Source organism: Mus caroli, chromosome 9, assembly GCF_900094665.2.
Source record: "Mus caroli chromosome 9, CAROLI_EIJ_v1.1, whole genome shotgun sequence".
NCBI classification, from domain to species: Eukaryota; Metazoa; Chordata; class Mammalia; order Rodentia; family Muridae; genus Mus; species Mus caroli.
Window position 1 is genome coordinate 20,524,818 of NC_034578.1, and position 13,097 is coordinate 20,537,914.

The window sequence follows — 13,097 nt, forward strand, 5'->3', positions numbered from 1 at the left end:
ACCCTATAGGTGGAACAACAATATGAACTAACCAGTACCCCCAGAGCTCGTGTCTCTAGCTGCATATGTAGCAGAAGATGGCCTAATCGGCCATCATTGGGAAGAGAGGCCCCTTGGTCTTGCAAACTTTATATGCCCCAGTACAGGGGAAACACCAGGGACAAGAAGTGGGAGTGGGTGGGTAGGGGAGCAGGGTGGGGAGAGGGTATAGGGAACTTTTGGGATAGCATTTGAAATGTAAATAAAGAAAATATCTAATAAAAATGAAAAAAAGGAAAACAGAACAAAGCAAACAAAACAAACAAAAACAAACAAACAAAAAGAACCAGTAAATGGGATCTCATAAAATTGCAAAGCTTCTGTAAGTCAAAAGACACTGTCAATAAGACAAAAAGGCCACCAACAGATTGGGAAAGGACCTTTATGAATCCTAAATCAGATAGGGGACTAATATCAAATATATAACAATAACTCAAGAAGCTGGACTCCAGAAAATCAAATAATCCCATTAAAAAATGGGGTACAGAGCTAAACATGAATTCTCAACTGAGGTATACCGAATGGCTGGGAAGCACATGAAAAAAATGTTCAACATCCTTAATCATTAGGGAAATGCAAATCCAAACAACCCTGAGATTCCACCTCACACCAGTCAGAATGGCTAAGATCAAAAACTCAGGCAACAGCAGATGCTGGCAAGGATGTGGAGAAAGAGGAAAACTCCTCCATTGCTGGTGGGATTGCAAGCTGGTACAACCACTCTGGAAATCAATCTGGCCGTTCCTCAGAAAATTGGGCATAGTACTACCAGAAGATCCAGCAATCCATCTCCTGGGAATATACCCAGAAGATGTTCCAACTGGTAATAAGGACACATGCTCCACTATGTTCATAGCAGCCCTATTTATAATAGTCAGAAGCTGGAAAGAACCTAAATGTCCCTCAACAGAGGAATGGATACAGAAAATGTGGTACACTTACACAATGGAGTACTACTCAGACATTAAAAACAATGAATTTATGAAATTCTTAGGCAAATGGATGGATCTGGAGGATATGCTGAGTGCAGTAACACAATTCCAAAAGAATTCACATGATATGNACTCACTGATAAGTGGATATTATCCCAGAAACTTAGAATAGCCAAGATATAATTTGCAAAACACATGAAACTCAAGGAGAAGGAAGACCCTAGTGTGGATACTTCGTTCCTTCTTAGAATGGGGAACAAAATACCCATGGAAGGAGTTACAGAGACAAAGTTTAGAGCAGAGCCTGAAGGAATGACCATGCAGAGACTGCCCCACTGGGGGATCTATCCCATAAACAATCACCAAACCCAGACACTAGGCAGATGCCAACAAGAGCCTGCTGACAGGAGCCTGATAAAGCTGTCTCCTGTGAGGCTCTGCCAGTGCCTGGCAAATACAGAAGTGGATGCTCACAGTCATCTATTGGCTGGAGCATAAGGTTCCCAATGAAGGAGCTAGAGAAATACCCAGTGAGCTGAAGTGGTCTGAAGCCCATAGGAGGAACATTAATATGAACTAACGAGTACTCCTAGAGCTCCCTGGAACTATACCACCAATCAAAGAAAATACATGGTGGGACTCATGGCTCTAGCTGCATATGTACCAGAGGATGGCCTAGTTGTTCATCAGTGGGAGGAGAGGCCCTTGGTCCTGTGAAGGTTCTATGCCCCAGTATAGGGGAGTGCCAGGACCAGGAATGGGAGTGGGTGGGTTGGGGAGCAAGGTGAGTGGGTAGGGGATAGGGTATTTTCGGAGGGGAAATTAGGAAAGGGGATAACATTTGAAATGTAAATAAAGAAAATATCTAAAAAATAAAAATAATTTTTAAAAATTTCCCTATACTTGCGGGAATGTGTGTCTTTCTTTAGGAAAAAAAAAATTGCTCCCATCTGAGATTCAGAACAAGGATCCACACATAGGAAAGAGCACACACGGGATTTGTCTTTTTGGGGTGCCTCATTCAGTACATGTTCCTCTTCCTTCCATTTACTGAAAGCTGTATTTCATTCTTCCTTACAAGTGAATAGTTTTCCACAGTGCATATGTACTACATTTCCATTACCTATGTATCAATAAAAGGATATTTACATTTGTTCCATTTCCTAGCTATTCTGAGTACAGCTGCAAAAAACATGGTTGGATGAGCAAGAATCTGTGGAGTAGGACGTCAAATCCTTTGTGTAAATGCCATGGAGTAGAAGATGCGAGCCATATGGAATATCTACTTTTGGCATTTGGGGGATTTTCCATCTTTATTTTCCTAGTGACTTTGCAATCCACATGGAATTTGGGTTTCCCTTTTCCTACATTTTTACCAGCATTTGTTATCATAGCTTTCTTGATCTTAGCCATTCTGACTGGAGTAAGGTGAAATCTCAGAGTAATTTGAATTTCTATTTAAATAACTTTAAGAGTGATGGACAGGTTGGGGGATACATTTTAACCTTTTATTTCTTCTTTTGAGAACCCCTTACACAGATTTGTAGCCCATTTTTGTTTGTTTGCTTGTTTGTTTTTGTTGTTGTTGGGTTTTTTATTGTTTTTTTATGGTTTTGTTTTTTAGGTTGGGTCTTGTTTTCTTGACTCTTGTTATTTTAGTCGAAATGAGTTGGAACCAACCTGGAAGCCTCCTCATTAGGGACTACCTCTCATAGTTCTGGGGGAAGCTGTGTAAGCTGCCAAGGGAGAAAAGCAATTAATTTTCCTACATAGAAACGCTGCCTGTGAACTCAGACTAAAACAGCACGATTCCCAAAGGTACAATAGTGAGAGTTATATCCTGAAGTAGCCTAGCTTAAAAGGAGGGAACTCATGCTGGTCATGATTATCTAGTCCACTCCCTCTGATTGGCAAGACAAAGGACCATAGAATTATTTGCGTACTCTACATATTTATCCTCCATTAGATATATAGCTGGTAAGAAAAAAAAAATCCCCTGCATTTGTAGCTGGTCTCATCACTTGATGAGGTGTGTCCTTTGCTGGACTTGGTTTTTTTGGTCTCATAAGGTCCCATTTATTAATTGTTGACACTGGAGAAAGACAATATCTTTAATAAATTGTGCTGATCACTGGATAGCTCAGGCAGAAGGATGGAACTTGATCTTTTTCTTGCATCTTGCATTAAACTAAACTCCAAATGGTCAAGAACCTTAACATAAGACCTGATGTCCTGAACCTGAGGGAGGAGAAAGTAGGGAATGCGCTTGGACTCAATGTTATAGGAAAGGACTTTCTCAACATAAGACCAAGAGTTTAGGAATTAAGACCAACAGTTAAAGTGGGGCATGAGCTAGCTAGGTAGGGCTCTCAAAAGATAAAACACAAACATCTGAGGAACATGTAAAAATTGTTCAACATCTTTAGCCGTCATGGAAATGCAAACTTTGATGCTTCATTTTACTTCATTCAGAATGACTAATATTAAAAAACAAAAATGACAATAAATGCTGGCAGAGATGGGAGACAGGGGACATGTACTCACTGTTGTGGGAGTTCAAACTGCTGCAGGTACTATGAAAATAAGTGTAGAAGGCTCCCTAAAGCTGAAAATAGATCTATGATAGTCCCACCTATAACACTATTGGGTGTATATCCAGAAGGACTCTATATTCTACTACAGAGATCCCTGATTCATTACTCTCATATTCGCAATAGATCAAAAATGGAAGCAGCCTTGATGTCCATCAACTGATGAATGCATATTGAAAATGTGATATATTTACATAACTGCCTAGTACTCAGATGTTAAGAAAAGTGAAATTCCGAAATTCACAGGTAAATGCTTAGAGCTGGAAATAATCCGAGTGAGGTAAACCAGACCCAGAAGAACAAATGTTACATGATTTCTCTTATTCGTGGATGCTGTCTCTGAATCTTCAGATATGACTGTTCCTTCTGAAATACCCACACAGCCCTGGAAATTAGTAAGGTACTGTAGATGGAAGAGCAGCGTTTTCAGGAGGGAGTGACAGGATGAAGTGGTCTCGAAGTGTTAGAGGGGAATAATAGAGCAAGAAGGGTTAAGTCAGTGTAGGATGTGTGAGGTCAGAGTTGAGGAAAAAGCTATAAGGAAACCTACTATTATAGAAGCTTTCATGTATGTATGTATGCATGTATGCATGTACATATCATACACACATGACATGTTGAAGTAGATGTTCTTTCTTTTTCTTTCTTTTTTTCTTCTTTCCTTTTTTGTTGGGACAGGCCAGGTAGAGGCCACCAATAAGATAAATCCCCACCACATTCTAAAATCTCCTTTCTTCATTCCTTGCTGTTTTATGAACTAGAATTAATCCCCCATCATTTCTTTCTTAATAGGTTCCATTAATTATCACTCATCTAAGAATGCCTTCATTCTCCTTCCATTCTTAAAAAAAAAAAAAAAACAAAAAAACACTGTACTTGTTTGAGTGATAAATGTCCCCATTAACCTGTGCATTTGAATGCTTGATCCCTGGGTGATGGTGCTGTTTACTGAGCTTTGGGAGATACAACCTGACTGGAAGAGTTCATCCCTGAAGCTTTGAGAATTCAAAGTCTCAGGTCGCTTCAGATTCACAGTCTCTGCTCTCTGCTTGTGGTTGAAATGTGAACTCTCAGCTTCCTGCTCATGCTGCCAGGCATGTTGCTTGCTGTCATGACTCCCACCAAGATGGGCTCTTAACCATTTAGAGCTGTAGGTACAAATCAATTCTTCCTTCTGGAAGTTGCCTCTGGTGATGGTGTTTTACAGCAACAGAAAAGTAAGGGAAATGGACACCCTCTCTGTACATAGAATTCTTAATTGACATTTTCTTCAGACATTGACAAGAATCCTACCAGCTCCTGCCAGTCTCCACACTTGGCGATGAGGATCTTCAGATGCTGGTATTCTTCTTAGTTTTACCCTTCTGGGCAACACTCTACTTTTCCCTAGCTGATAACAACATTTCTTTCTTTAGTCTTCATTTTCCAAATTTTTGTTATAATGTATCTTGCCTTGAATATCACTGGGTTTATCTTAACCAGGATTCATCTTTTGACAGATTATAAGTTTGATCAATTGCTTTTCAAGTATTTCCTAGCCTAATTTTGAACCCTTCTAGAATTTTGGTGATATAAACATATCAGATCGTTTCTTTATTGCCCATGCATCTCTGAGGTACAGTCATGTCACCACTGTGTTCTTGATTTAGATCAAGTTGTTTCTCCTGCCATATGTGTCTGCTAGAGATGCTGTTTGCTAGCTGTGATTCATTCTTGCCATAAACATAGTCACAGGATTTTAAACTTAAAATTACTCTATTTCTCAATTATATCGTTCTCAAGTTCTCTTTTTAAAACTTTCTATTTTCTGGTTTGTTATAATCTCATATCTAAATATGTTTACTGAAGCATTTTATGGTGACTGTTTTTAAAAGTTCCTCAGATCATACTACTGCCAAGTCTCCCTCTCCCCTCCCACTCTATTATTCACAGCCTGCAATATTCACCAATATGTTCCAGTCAAGGTTTGTAAAACATCTGTGCCAGGGAGAGAACAGGCTTTGGTTTTTTTGTGCCTGACTTCTTTCATTTTGCATAATTCCCTCCAGCTTTGTGAATTTTCTAAATATCACAGGGTATCATTCTTATTTATAACTGATGATATTATATTGTGCATAGGCACACCTCATTTTCTTTTTCTAATGATAAGCACCTTCATTGATTCCATGTCTTAGTTATTGAAGATAGTCTGCCATAAACATTGACTGTCAGGTGTCTCTCTGATGTATTGATGCTGTTTTCTTTGGCTGTAAACCCAGAGTGCCAATATGGACAGAATAAGTGCTAGCATTTCACACCAAGGTATGACTATAGTTCATGATAATTTACTGTGTGTTTTATGAATACTAGAAAACGGGCATGCCCAAAACATAAAGTAATATGGAGAGGTAGGAGTTGCCCTGGTGGTCAGAACAATGGCATTCTGTAACTGAAATATCATATTGTATACCATAAATACACTAAATGACTACAGCTAAGGAGTTAGAACGGCTAACTACTCTAATCACTATACACTATATACAAGTCCCAAATGATCACATTGTACCCTATAAATCTATACAATTAAAATAATTAGTAAAAATAAAGACATTCTTCCAAAGATTCCACCATTCTATTCATCTCAATGCTGACACTTACTGATTGAGTTTTCTAACTCATGTTTCTCATTCTCAAAAGTGAGAATTTTTCTCATTCTCACTATGATTGGTGGTTGCTACTGCATCTGGTGCATTATGAATCATGTGATACAGAATGTGGAAATCCTTTTAATATCCCATTTTAACCCAAAATGATACTACATTTCAACTTATATAATACCTGACCTTTTATATACTCTTGATAAAATAATAATTTAGTTTTGGGAATCTCTGCAGAGCTGCATTTGTTAGTTTAGTTCACCTGGCACCTTGTATGGCTTCATCTCAACCCAAACTCATGTACATTAAAAGGGAATGCACCTCACGAGTCCTCTTGCCATTAAAGGGAGGGTGGCAGACACCAGGTTTGTAAAGAAGAGAAAGTTCATTCCTTACAATTTTTTTTTTTAGTTTGGATCTCAAATGTCCTCCAAGGAAGGTGTGCTGAAAGAAGGGCTTTCTCAGAGTATCAAAGCTCGGCTCAGCAGGATTCAGAGCCAAAGCCTCTGGAAGATAATTGGATCATAAGGGCTCTGACCTTTCAAATATTAATCCACTTATCAATTCCTAGACTAACAGAGTTTGGGAGTGAGATCTCATTATAAATATTTGCCACATCCTTCCCTCCCTCTCTCTTTTACTTCCCGGTTGCCATAAGTGAGCAAGTCTTGAGTAACCACATGGTGCTCAGCATCACTGCTGCTCAGAAACAACAGAGCCTAGTGGCAATAGCCTGGCACCTCTGACACAGGGGACAAATACACCTTTTCTCCTTCAGGGTGATTTTTAATTTTTGTTAAAATGATGGAAAGAAGGCTGATGCTACTGTCTTCCTGTTACCTGTCTTGATGACCTCCATGGCTCCCCATTGAGACCAGAGAGGAATAGTCAAGGCCAGATCATCAGGGTGGAGCATGTCCCTGGCTTAACTTTTTGGGTTTCTCTCCACACCTTTGTCTCCTGGCTACTGATAGAATTCCTGCTCAGTCTCTGCCAGTAGAAAATGCTAAAACAACAGATTTTGATGTTCAGTTTGGCAAATTTTTCTAAATGCCCCATCACCACAGTTGGACTTACTGCTTTCAATAGTCCATGAGTAAAATAATCGATGTCCACTAATTTTATCAAAATGATACTTTTCTAAAATTAAGTCTACTGTATCTTAGAAGTGTCATGTTATCAACTATATGGTAGACAAATCCTTCTTTATTTCCATCATAAGCTGTAGAAATGTCTCAAAAAGAGCATGCGATCCCATTACATTTATTTATTATGTATTATTCAATAAAATCTACTTCATTATGCTTAATAAATAAAAATGATGACTTGAAGAAAAAAAAAACACTGTTCAAATCTTACCCAAAACTGGAGTTCAGTGCCTCCCAATTTTTGGATTTTGCTTTTCTTTTGCATTATTGCCTAAAAGATTGGAACCAAAAAAAAAAATGGATGAAGGAAAATTAATATTTATGTTGTACAATCCCTCTCTCCTGTCTTAACTACATTTATTATTTTGCCTTAATTATTGACTTTTCAAACTGTGGAAGTTATAAACTTTCTTGAAGATACAGAAAAGTGCTTGTGTGCTGAAATATTACCTCTGAATCATGTCTCTACCTCACTGAATCATGTGGTCCCATTCTTTGCAGGTAGCTCCTGGGGGGAGTAGGTGGGATTAGGTACACTGGGACCATTTAGTACCATGCTGAGAAAGGCAACCTTCAGTTTTAAATGCGGACACATAGCTTTTCCTCTGGTCCTCATTGTCACCTGATTGCATAATTGGGAGGATACAATCTCACACATCATAGAGCCCCCTATACTTCCCTCTCTTGCTTACACCTGTGTTTGTTCTCAGCAAAAATACAGTGGGCTCATTTCTACAGTCATACCCTATTTATTTTAATGTCTTTGCAGGCAAGATTGGTTATTAGTGGTTTTCTACTTGGCTTTCCATGGGTGGAGGTGATAGACTGGCTGAGTTTAGGACAGAGAATAATAGCTATATTAGTAGGTATCAGCAAGGGTCTAGTGTTGTAATATTTTAGATCAACCTAAGCTTGCTTGAGGTACTCTTGAAAACAAACAACCATATTTTATTGCTTGTATTGAGAGTGATGCTTCAATAAACCCATTTTCTTTTAGTCAAGCTTCTGATATGCTTAAGTCAGAATTGAGAATATTCTCTGCTCTCTCCTATTTAATGGACACTCTAGCAATACTAAAGCAAAAAATGCCTTTCCCAGGAGCACTGCCTTAATTGAATCTTTGGAGATTGCTCCAGAATTCGAACATATTTTATTATTACATCCTTCCTTCTTTATTATTATTATTATTATTATTATTATTATTATTATTAGGTATTTCCTTCATTTATATTTCCAATGCTATCCCAAAAGTCCCCCATACCCTCTCCCCCCACCTCCCCTACCTACCCACTCCCACTTCTTGGCCCTGGCATTCCCCTGTACTGAGGCATATAAAGTTTGCACGACCAATGGGCCTCTCTTTCCACTGATGGCCAACTAGGCCATCTTCGGATACATATGCAGTTAGAGACACGAGCTCCAGGGGGTACTGGTTAGTTCATATTGTTGTTCCACCATGATAACACAATTCTTTGCATTCTCCTTTCCATCAAAATCTATGCTTGACTTTCTGCAACTTACCCATGTCACTAACAAACATGAGGAATAATACGAACTTAAGTACATTGAATTCCCAAACATCAAAATGAAGCACAGGGCAACAGAACTCTGGAAAATGGAAACAAAAATGATTCATAGTCATTACATGTATTCATACTTTGAAGACAGGTAGGTAATTATGTCTTTAGATTTTTATTAGTATATATTTACTGTACTCAATATATTTCATCATGTCCTTTCATGTATACTTTGATCATATCATATAAACCACTGATTATATAAATTTCATTCATATAAATATTAATGTGTTTGGCTAAATAAAAATAGAATTTCAAGTCACTGCTAGGATTGAAGAATTAAAATTCAAGTTTATAAATTACTTACAACAGAATTTATCTTCTATGCAGGGCCATGGTTTTCATAGTGTGAGTAACAGAGTGACATAATAAGACAGTGATGAATAAGTTTTCACTAATGATTTGTTGCATCATTTTATGTAAGATATATTTTGTTATCATTTTGTGGTTTTAAGCAAGATGTGTTTGGAAACTAAGATAAAAATGCAACAATATAAAATCTCGGTTGCAGAATTTTAGAGTTGTCGAGTGTTAACAATAGGAGGTGTAAAGGAGAAAATGTATTTTGAAATAATGACAATATTAAAGTGTAAAAATAAAGATTAAAGGGCTGGAGAGGGGGCTCAGCAGCTTAGAGTGCTGGCTGCTCTTGCTGACGATCCAGGTTCAGTTCCCAGCCCCCACATGGCAACTCACAACTATCTGTAACTACTGTACCAGGAGATGTGATGCCCTCTTCTTCACTCTATGGACACTGCACACACTTAATGTATATACATGCATGTGACAAACACTCATACACACACAAACAAAAATAAGCACATCTTTAGAGAGGACAGTCCATCTACTGTATGGTTGCCAGCAAAGGCACAGGACAGCACAGCATGACATGACGCTTTTGATATCTTGTGCCTAAAGTGCCATCAAAAACAAGTGCCCCATAAAACAGAAGTAGTTACTCTTTACAAACTGAGATATTTTGATATTAGACTTGCAATATTAAAAATATTACCATATTGATATAAATGATCTTCTGAAATTTGCTTGGCTCAATGTATCCCACAACATACATGGGAAATAACGAGGCTATCTGAAACAAAAATACAAAAACCCACTGTGAAAAAATTGTTGAAAACATACAGTTAACTATTCATTTAAAACAAGAAATACAAGGGAACACGTTTATTTCTTATGATGAGAGCAAAAAGAGTTTATCTAACTTTTCAGTGGGGAAAACATAGAAAAGTATAGGCATACATAAATGCATGGTATCCATAGGTTTTTATTATTGCTGCTATTGTTTTGTAGCAAGACAATTAAGACCTAGAAGATAAGTCACAGGAAATAATGGGAATTTCTACTTCTGACGATATTTGGGGAATTCCTCTTCCAGTATAGCCTTGCAGGACCAACATTGGATGAAGGGTTCTAATTGTGTGACAGGTGAAAAATAACAGCCTAAGCAGGCCTACTGGGTAGAAGGGCACACCAACAGATGCCTCCTAAATTCCAGGGCTTCAGTTTGAGGCTTGAAAGATCTACATTATAGAGTGAGTCAGAAAGAAGGAAGCTATAATAGAGAACAGAACCCACTTTTGAATCATCTTACTCTTTGCCAACAAATTAAGATTGCTAGAACGTTTGCCTGTTGGAAACAGATTCATTATTCTCTGGGGAAAAATTATTACCAATTTGTCCTTAAGCTAATTCTACTTCACATACAAAAAGCAACCAGGCAAGTCAGAAGAATAGGTAAGAGGCTTGCCTGCACTCAGAACCCTCCCATACCCTTGGTTCTTATTCCAAAGAACCAACCCTGCTACCACCTCTTCCTGCCCCCAATGTCTACCCCAACTCCCATGTCACACCACCAACTGTGTGCATATCTGCTGCTCAAACACAGTCCATCCAAGGCAGATGAACAGGTGCAGACCAAGCCAGCCAGAAGAACAGATAGGTGAACTCAGACAGAGACTCCCTGCTGGACCAGAGACCACATGTGCCTCCAGACATTAGAAAGGCAACCCACCTAAGATGTCTTCCACTCTCTCAGTGTTCTCCAACACTATTCCCAATTCCAACTCCCCTCCTTATCAATATGTTCCACCCCACAACTTGAGTGGAGACTCTCTTCTGGGCCAGAGGTCATTAGAAAATAAGAAACAAAACACACATCCAACAAAGACAAACTCAAAAATTGGCACCTACACCTATAATTGTCCCAAATCCAAAAGCTTAGATGCCAGTGAAAGAAGCAGAATCAATACCAGCGAGGACAATATATCACCACCAGAGCCCAACTATCCTATGACAGCAAGTCCTGAATACTTCAACATAGCTGAAGCACAATAAAATGACCTTAAAGCTAACTTTATGAAGATGATAGAGGTCCTTAAAAAGGAAATGAATAAATTCCATAAAGAAATCCACAAAAGCTCAAACAATTGAATAAATTACTCAAAGAAATCTGGGGTGTGTGGGGACAAACAGTTGAAGAAAATGAACAGAGCTATTGAAGGTCTGAAAATAAGAAATAGAATCAATAAAGAAAACACAAAGTGAGGGAATTCTGGAAATAAAGAATCTAGGTAAGCAAACAGAAAGTACAGATGCAAGCATCACAAACAGAATACAAGAGACAGAAGAGAGATTGTCATGCATTAAAGATATGATAAAAATAGATATATCAGTCAAAGAAATGTTAAATATAAATAATTACATTACTGTTATAAGACATCCAGAAAATATGGGACACTGTGAAAAAAACAAACCTAAAACCAATGGAAATAGAGAAACAAGAAGAATTTCTGCTCAAAGGCCCAGAGAATATTTTTAACAAAATCAAAGAAGAAAATTTTCCTAATCTAAAGAGGGATGTGCCTATAAAGGTACAAGAAGCTTACAAAACACCAAATACTTGGACAAGAAAAGAATGTCCCCTTGCTACATAATAATCAAAACACTAAACATACAGAGCAAAGAAAGATATTGAGAACTGAAAGGAAAAAAGAGCACCCACATATAAAAGCAAACCTATTAAACTTACACCTGACTTCTCAAAGGAAACTCTAAAATCCAGAAGGACCTGCATAGATGTTCTACGACACTAAGAGACCACAGGTGCCAACCCAGAGTACAATGCCCAGCAAAACCTTCAATCACTACACATAAGATATTCCATGATAAAGTAAAATTTAAACAATATGCACAAATTCAGCATACAGAGGGTACTAGAAGGAAAGTTCCAACCCAAGGAAGTTAAGTACACCCATAAAAATACAGGATACAAATGATCTCTCAACAGCAAAACCAAAAGAAGGGAAGCATGTGTTCTTGCTCTCCTTCTCCCTCCACTGCCTCTGTCTTTGTCTCTGTCTCTGTCTCTCTCTCTCTCTCTTTGTCCTCTCTCTCTCTCTCTCTCTCTCTCTCTCTCTGTCTTCTCTCTCTCTTTCTCTCTCTCTCTTTCTCTCTCTCTCTCATACACACACACACACACACACACACACACACACCAAAACCATCAAAACAACAATAAAATAACAGGAATTAACAATCATTTGTCATTAATAATTCTCAATCAATGGACTCAATTCCCTCAATAAACATATACAAAAATCAGGATTCATCCTTCTGCATACAAGAAACATACCTCAACATCAAAGATAGATATTGCCTAGAGTAAAGGGTTGGAAAAAGATTTTTAAGCAAATGAACCCAAGAAGCAAGACAGTGTAGTTATTATAATATCTAACAAAAAAGGCTTCAAAGCAAAATTAATCAAAAGAGATAAGGAAAGACAGTTCGTACTCATCAAAGGAAAATTTCAACAAGATGACATTTCAATTCTTATCGTCCATGTGACATATGCAAGATCACCCACACATATAAAAAAATAAAACATTTCTAAAGCTTGAATCATACATTGGACCTCACACATTAATAGTGGGAGATTTTAATATCCCATTACCACCAACAAACAGATCATCCAGAGAAAAACTAAACAGAGAAATAGGGGAGCTAACAGACATGAACCGAATGGACCTAACAGATATCTACAGAACATTCCATCCAAACACAAAAGAATAGACCTTCTTGTCAGCGCCTCACAGAACTTTCTCCAACTTGACCACATACTCAGTCACAAAGTAAAACTCAAGGAGTGCAGGAAAAGTTA

The 13,097-nt window shown here is 38.0% G+C and overlaps 1 protein-coding gene across 1 annotated transcript in view; it reads right to left on the bottom strand.

Annotated features, from left to right (window-relative positions):
• Positions 1–13,097, bottom strand: part of Dpy19l2 (dpy-19 like 2) — a 129,103-nt gene that overhangs the window by 72,014 nt on the left and 43,992 nt on the right. The window contains exons 10-12 of the mRNA XM_021171758.1: positions 9,936–10,013; positions 8,868–8,954; positions 7,558–7,617 (exon numbers count right to left, since the gene is read on the bottom strand). Of these exons, the coding sequence (XP_021027417.1) occupies positions 7,558–7,617; positions 8,868–8,954; positions 9,936–10,013 (225 nt within the window). The remainder of the gene's footprint in view (positions 1–7,557; positions 7,618–8,867; positions 8,955–9,935; positions 10,014–13,097) is intronic.